Source organism: Engraulis encrasicolus, chromosome 9 (assembly GCF_034702125.1).
Source record: "Engraulis encrasicolus isolate BLACKSEA-1 chromosome 9, IST_EnEncr_1.0, whole genome shotgun sequence".
Lineage (NCBI taxonomy): Eukaryota > Metazoa > Chordata > Actinopteri > Clupeiformes > Engraulidae > Engraulis > Engraulis encrasicolus.
Genome location: NC_085865.1, coordinates 55,589,650 through 55,597,149, shown reverse-complemented (window position 1 = coordinate 55,597,149; position 7,500 = coordinate 55,589,650). Strand labels below are relative to the sequence as shown.

Sequence of the window (7,500 nt, the reverse complement as noted above, 5' to 3'; positions counted from 1 at the left end):
AAGCCTCTTGCTCCCACCCACTCACTCAATGTGTGTGGGTAAGGGTGTGTTTTAAGTAAATCTGCTCTCTTGTCAGTTCAAGGTCAGGACCACTCACTCACTGCAGCATGATTTGCAGACACTGACAGTGTGTATGTGTGTGTGTGCATTTGTGTGTGTGTGTGTGTGTGTGTGTGTGTGTGTGTGTGTGTGTGTGTGTGTGTGTGTGTGTGTGTGTGAGAGAGAGAGAGAGAGAGAGAGAGAGAGAGAGAGAGAGAGAGAGAGAGAGAGAGAGAGAGAGAGAGAGAGAGAGAGAGAGACAGAGAGTGAGTGAGTGAGTGAGTGAGTGAGTGAGTGAGTGAGTGAGTGTGTGGGTGTGTGTGTGTGTGTGTGTGTGTGTGTGTGTGTGTGTGTGTGTGTGTGTGTGTGTGTGTGTGTGTGTGTGTGTGTGTGTGTGTGTCTTACCTCTCCATTTAGGAAACAGTATAGGACAGCAACCACAAAACCCTGTTTGAGAGAGGGGGGGGAGGGGTCAGTAGGATTGGAAAAAAGACATGTGACACGTGACAGATTTGGTTAAGTTTCCACCGTGGAACTGCCGAATGACTGTTACCCCAATACTCTCCCTCTGCCCTACCTTGGTTAATTTCAATAATACACACATATACACGCATATATCTCCTGTGTCTAGAAAAGTGCCATAAATTATTCATCCATATCATCAATCAATGAGGAGTGGGAATTTCATTTTTTTTGCCTTAAGTTACATGATATCATGCCCACGGTAGCGAAAGGGGGCTAGACATGTCATCACACACTGAGGGACTCACATGATGAAAGTAAGACTTAAGATCTTTTTGTCCTGAAATAAGTCAGACATTGAAGACAGACAGGCAGAGAGGATGAAAGTTTAACATGGTTTAGTCCGTATTTTTCTTAAAAAGCTAATGTATAAAGAAACTTTTAGATATCTGAATGAAACAACGCCTTGATCCTTTACTCCGTCTTTGTGTTGAGCTATAAATCCTGGGCTGAGCAGACAGAGAAGATGGAAATTTTTTAGTCTGTTTTAATTCTTAAGAGTTAAGAATTTAAAGTCCTGCATTGTGAGGACCATTACTGCCATTAGAAGACCGCAGCATCTGCACTCACAAAGATGAACTCTGAGGACAGCGAGGAGACCGGGAGGCAGAAAAGTTTCCTTCCAAATGTGAATGAGAAAGAGCTGCATCAAAACGATAAGACATTTCAGATATTCTGGCGATAGGAATTATGCCGCCAGAGTCTGGAGATGTGGAGAGAGACACGGTTGGCGAGAGAGAGAGGCATACACTTGGATAAAAGTATGGAGATTTGGTAGCACAATCATGTAGAAGTGTGAAGAGAGGGAGACAATCATGTAGAAGTGTGAAGAGAGAGAGAGAGAGAGAGAGAGAGAGAGAATCTTGTAAAGGTGTGGCGAGCAAGACACAATCAACTCTCATGTCTGGAGAGATAAACACAATCATTCCAACGTGTGGAGAGAAGCAGGGAGACAGATAACGCCTCGAGGACGACCATGCAAGGCTTCCGCCTTTACCCACTGTCAGGGCTGGGCTGGCACCACAGACCGGCCGAGGCATTTTTGGCATAGACCAACCCCTTGTCCCGACCCCCATACTACAATTGTGATGGGCTTATTCCACTGTACATTAAAGATGAAGTGATTTTAACTCACTTAGTGTTGTTTTCTAAAACTTTTACTTTTTACTAAATATATTATATTCCCACAGTGCACACGCAAAATTGCAAGTATATTAATTAAAATCTGTTCAGAAAGGTCTGTAGACCTAAAATGCCTACATTTTTTTTTTTTTTAATTGAAATCGAGATTTCATTTTTAAGTTCGACAGGTGGACAAAGATGCATCTTTCTATGCACTGCCGCCTTGTGGACACAGGAGGGAATGACAATTCAAAGAATGCATTTCAGACAAAGAATGTGTTTCAGACATACCCTCTTATAGAGATGCTAGGATGCATCTAAAAATCGTGATATGACAATTTTGCCATATCGCCCAACCCTAAATGAAACGCTAAAACAGCACCAAGTTCTATCCCCCTGTCCCCATCCCCCGTTCCCTCTTTCCCCCTCTTTGGCTCCCTTCCCTCTTTTCCCCTCTGCCTTGCTCTCTCTTCTCCCCTCTCCCACATTTCCTTCCTATCTTTTTTAATAGTATTACGAAGCGGAGGGAAGTTATAGAGCTCCTGTCTCTGGAGAGATGCCAATGGCAACTAAAATAGAAACATTGCCCCTGTAGCTACTCCACAACAAGTGCAGCACTCCATGGCAGAGAACATTGGAGTGAACTTGACAGAACATTGGAATGAACCTGTGATACAGGGAGAGTCAGCCAGCCTGACACTGCCATGGAGCCGACAGGGAAAGGAGGTTGCATAAGAGCAGTGGGGTGTGCGTATCACAGAGGAGTACGATAGTACACTAGAGTAGAGTGGAGATACACCATTTCACCATTTTGACATGGCATTACGCTAATATGCCCGCACTCGAGCATAATTCAGATTTTAGTTTAAGCAGACAGTTTGAGATGCACTGCTGTTCCCTTCCAGCTGGGTTATGGTGCTCTCTGACAGGAGGCAAGGATGAGACTAGTGTGGACAAGATGTGGGCTATAGTTGGGATCAGGGCTTGACATTGGCACCAGTCAACCAGCCAAAAATGGGTAAAACCTGGCGTGGCTAGTAACCATTTTAGTCTCACTAGCCACTTTGGCAGGTAAAGTAACTTGTTCAGGGTTTATGAACCTTGTGTTACATTGTTCAAGAACGATCATTCATATTATATTTGTCTGATAGGCCTATATGTTCAAGAACTGCTCATCTTGTTTTATCACTTCATTTTCTGAGCTTTGATATCATGGTAAAGAAAATATGTTTTTAACAATATGTATAAAAAATACTGACAATAAAACAGTGTCTAGTAGAAAGGCTGAATGGCTAGTGACTCTGGAAAACCACTAGTCACATTGGGCAAGTGAGCAAAAAGTTAAGCTCAAGCTGTGGTCGGATGGACCTGTAGATGAGGCTGGGTGTGTTCTACAGTAGGGGTGTAGGCTACCTGTATGAGGCAGGAGTGGCTTATCTGAAAGGAGATGAGGCTAGTTGTGCAGGGTAAGGTGTGGCTAACCTGAATCTGTGGATGAAGTAGGTGAGGCCTATGCCTGTAAGGAGATGAGGCTAGGTGTATCTGTGGATGTGGCCTACATGTGTGCTTTACCTGAAAGGAGCCCAGGATGAGGTCGAAGATGAGGCGCAGCTTGGTGTCGATGTGGTCGGGGATGAAGGCGAAGATGATGAAGTTGATGCCGAAGAGTGGAATCAGCAGCAGAGTGGACTTGGCCAGACGACTGGAGAGGAGGGTAGAGAATAGGGAGATATAAGCATACAGTAGGACATTAGACGAGAATTAGCAGCAGAGTGGAAAGAGTGGACAGATAACTGGGGAGAGGAGAGGAGAGGAGAGGAGAGGAGAGGAGAGGAGAGGAGAGGAGAGGAGAGGAGAGGAGAGGAGAGGAGAGGAAAGGGGGGAGATAAAATCAAAGAGGAGGAGAAAGAGGATGAGGACAAAAGAGGAGGAGGAGAGGAGATCTATGAAAGGAAAGACAAGAGAGGAAAGAGGGGGATGAGCTGGGGGGAGGAGAGGAGAGCCTGTGAAGGTATAGAGGCTGGAAATGTGTCTGGCACCAAAATGCTAACCGTGGTCTCTGACTGGCACATCGTGGAAAGCCACTTAAGCAGAAAAGGCCAAAAGCACACTGTGCATTACTATGGCATGCCAGTCTGCATCAACGTAATGGCAAGCCTGTGTGTCCTCACACCGGTAATGGCGGAACACTCAGACACAGAGGTGACATGAGGAGGGATGACAGAAAAGCTATAAAAAAGGGGGGGGGGGGAGTGTGAGAGAGGAAAATAAAAGTAAAGGTGGAGGGAGGTGAGAGAAAAGGAGAGGGATGGAAATGAGAGAGAGACACAGAGACAGAGAGAGAGAATGCTTCTTTTTCTCAGTGGGGTGTGAATTCTGGCCAGACTCAAAGCTGCAATTTTGGAAATGAATAAATAAACTCCTAAGGCCTCTCAACCCTGGAAAACATTGACAGCCATCTGTAGCTCTCTGTTACAATACACCACTGCCATTTCAACTAGGAGGAAATTATATTGTTTTCATTTTTTTTTTTTCAATTAAAATCTGTGTGTGTGTGTGTGTGTGTGTGTGTGTGTGTGTGTGTGTGTGTGTGTGTGTGTGTGTGTGTGTGTGTGTGTGTGTGTGTGTGTGTGTGTGTGTGTGTGTGTGTGTATGTGTGTATGTGTGTGTGTGTGTGTGTGTGTGTGTGTGTGTGTGTGTGTGTGTGTGTGTGTGTGTGTGTGTGTACAGTATATGTGTAGTCATTTTCTTTTTTCATTGTAAGCACAAAATATTAAGCAACTTAAATGAACTTTTCAAAATGAACATTTCAACTTTAAGCAACTTTTTCATTCTATAGTGATTTAATTTTAAGTAATGGTCCGAAATAGAACCAAGGCTGGTTCTAGTCCATTTGGGGTGAGCCCCCCTTTCCTTTTTATGCATTTAGAAGTTGGCATATGTAAACATTGCACATCTGATCGAGCACAGCTGATCTAATAGTCACTGAGTGCCCATGAATAATCAGTGTCAATGTAAAGTTTAATTTAAAATTAATCACTTGAGGTGTTACTATGCACCCCACCCCCCAATACATTACATATGTCATGATTTGATGAAGAACATATTGTGATGTCATTATAACTACTGGTATTGAGTAAAACATATTGTGATGTCATTATAACTACTGGTATTGAGTAAAACATATTGTGATGTCATTATAACTACTGGTATTGAGTACAACATATTGTGATGTCATTATAACTACTGGTATTGAGTAAAACATATTGTGATGTCCTTACTAGTACTGGTTGGATTCATTCCTTCCAATGTCCGGACAATTGATCTTCTGACGAAGAATTCGGATGATGTCAATAAACAGGATGACGTTCATCTGGAGAGAGAGAGAGAGAGAGAGGGAGTGAGAGAGAGAGAGAGAGAGAGAGAGAGAGAGAGGGAGAGAGAGAGGGAGAGAGAGAGAGAGAGAGAGAGAGAGAGAGAGAGAGAGAGAGAGAGAGAGAGAGAGAGAGAGAGCACAGACAAGCAGAGACAGATAGATATGTGTGTAGGCTATTTGACATTACGTAGGTGCTTTGGCACGAAAATGACCATTTGTCCAAAAAGATAGAAATAGTGAGTAGGTGAGAGACAAACATAGAGACAGGTAGAGACAGGTTGTGTGAGTTTGACATTATGCAGGTACATTGGCATAGAAATGTTCATGTGTCTGCCGCCTGGCCGTGCCCTGACAAACAATTTGGGTGATCACTCAGGTTTAAAGCTTTGTTAATTTGGGTCTGTTTAAATCGATCTGTTCCTGCTGTGATTTGAGAGCCAACAATGTTGTGAAAGTAGCTGATAAGGAGAAGGAGAAGGCAAAGGAGACTGATGAATTATGGGCTAATAGACTGATGGACCAATAAACTGATAGATTACGGTCCAATAGACTGTGGAGACGAATGCCAATCATTAACGTAGATCTGATCGACGGCGGATACTGTCTCATTACCATGAACTGGAGAGACTGATATTCCGCATTAACATGGGCAGTTTTAGCTAAGAGAGAAGGGAAATGAAGTTGCTCTCTCAGCACTTTGCTCCTGCAGCAGATTAGATGTGTTTACTTTATGACTGGCATTGATAATAAAGCCTTTCTAAATATAGTGCTGGATCTCAAACAGCATCGGCTTGAATGATATAACTCGAAGCACAACTGCATTGACAATGCATCTCAAATACCTAACACACAAAATACCTGATGAAATATACAGTATTGGTTATTTTTCTGGATTGGCAATTCCTTTCAAAGACCTCTACATTCGGCAATACATCTCAAACACTTCTGCATTGACAATCCCCTATTGTAAGCACAGTACAATGAAGCGTGGACAGAGAGACAGGCAGAGACAGGGTGTGTGAGTTTGACAGTGCAGGTGTATTGGCATGGAAATTATCATGTGTCTGCTGTCTGGGTGTGTCTAAACAAATAATTTGGGGCGATCACTCAGTTGGGCTCGAAATGGACTGCATGGTAAATGCATTGCATTTATATAGCACCTTTCCACTCCTTCGAGCACTCAAAGCACTTTTTTACATTGTATGCCTCACATTCACCCATTCACCCAACACCGGTGGCAGTGCCACGCAGGGTACCAACTACCACCTAGACTGTTAGTCCCAGAGTAAATGCATAACAACATACTGTATGTTGTCACACGGTTTGACGCTCGGTACTCCATGATGTTGATGTCTGCTGTCAAAGCTATGGTGAAGTACAGCATTGGCATGAGGGAAGCGTACTATACAATATTCATTATTGTCACACTATTAGATATTGGTGGCTGATGAAGAGAAATGCTGCCATATGAGTGAAACATACAATATTCATCAACCATCAGCCATCAGCCATCTCTCTCTCTCTCTCACCACCCAGCCTCTATTGTACCATCCCCTCTCCACCTCTCCACCTCTGTTCATCTCTGCACTCCACTACCACACTCTCTCTCTCCTCCTCCCTTTCCTCCACTTCCTCCTCCTGTTCCTGCTCCTCCTCCTCCTCCTCCCCCTCCACCACCACCTCTCCTCTCCTTTCCTCTTTGCCCTCCTCTTCTTCCTCCTCCTCTTCTCCTTCACCTCTATCCATATAGCTTCTCTAGACAACCAACTCTCTTTTTGAACTCTGCACTCCACTCCACTCCACTCCACCCCTCTCTTCTCCTTCCCTCTCCACTTTCCTAAACATCTCTACCTCTCTTAAGTTGCTCTCTATCTCTCCTCCATTCCTCCTCTATCCATCTCCCCTGATCTCCATCCCTCCTCCTCTCCATCTTGTGTTCTTCCAGGGGGTACGGTAAATGGCAGATTGAGTTTGTGTGTGTTCTCCATATAGTCCATAATTCATATCTCTCACCACACCACAGTACAGTACATTATTCCCAATCCCCACACAGAGCTAAGCGTTGGCGGAGCAGGAAGAAGGTGGGACTGGATGGGGGGTGGGGGAAATGCTGAGAGTCGGGGCACGAATGCACACACACACACGAACACATGCATGCACGCTTGCACACAAGCTGGGGTAGGTTAGTGGGGAGATCATATAGCAGGGTGTGTCAATGTGTGTGTGTAGTAGATGAGTGAGAGCAGAGCCATACAGAGAACAGAGTCAGGCGATCTCCGCTGTGTGCTAGGCCCGACTTCCTCATTAGCAAAATTAGCTGTTTTAGCTTCTCAGTACTGCTCAGCGTTGCGAATGTTAGTGCCTAGTAGTGGGCGTAGCACACAGCAAATGCAATGCGATGCAATGCAGGGAATATGACAAGACTTGCTGTCCGTTGTAAT

The 7,500-nt window shown here is 44.4% G+C and overlaps 1 protein-coding gene across 1 annotated transcript in view; it reads right to left on the bottom strand.

Annotated features, from left to right (window-relative positions):
- LOC134456041 (vasoactive intestinal polypeptide receptor-like) overlaps positions 1-7,500 on the bottom strand; it is a 169,783-nt gene that overhangs the window by 2,338 nt on the left and 159,945 nt on the right. Inside the window, exons 10-12 of the mRNA XM_063207467.1 lie at positions 4,965-5,056; positions 3,256-3,385; positions 445-486 (exon numbers count right to left, since the gene is read on the bottom strand). Of these exons, the coding sequence (XP_063063537.1) occupies positions 445-486; positions 3,256-3,385; positions 4,965-5,056 (264 nt within the window). The remainder of the gene's footprint in view (positions 1-444; positions 487-3,255; positions 3,386-4,964; positions 5,057-7,500) is intronic.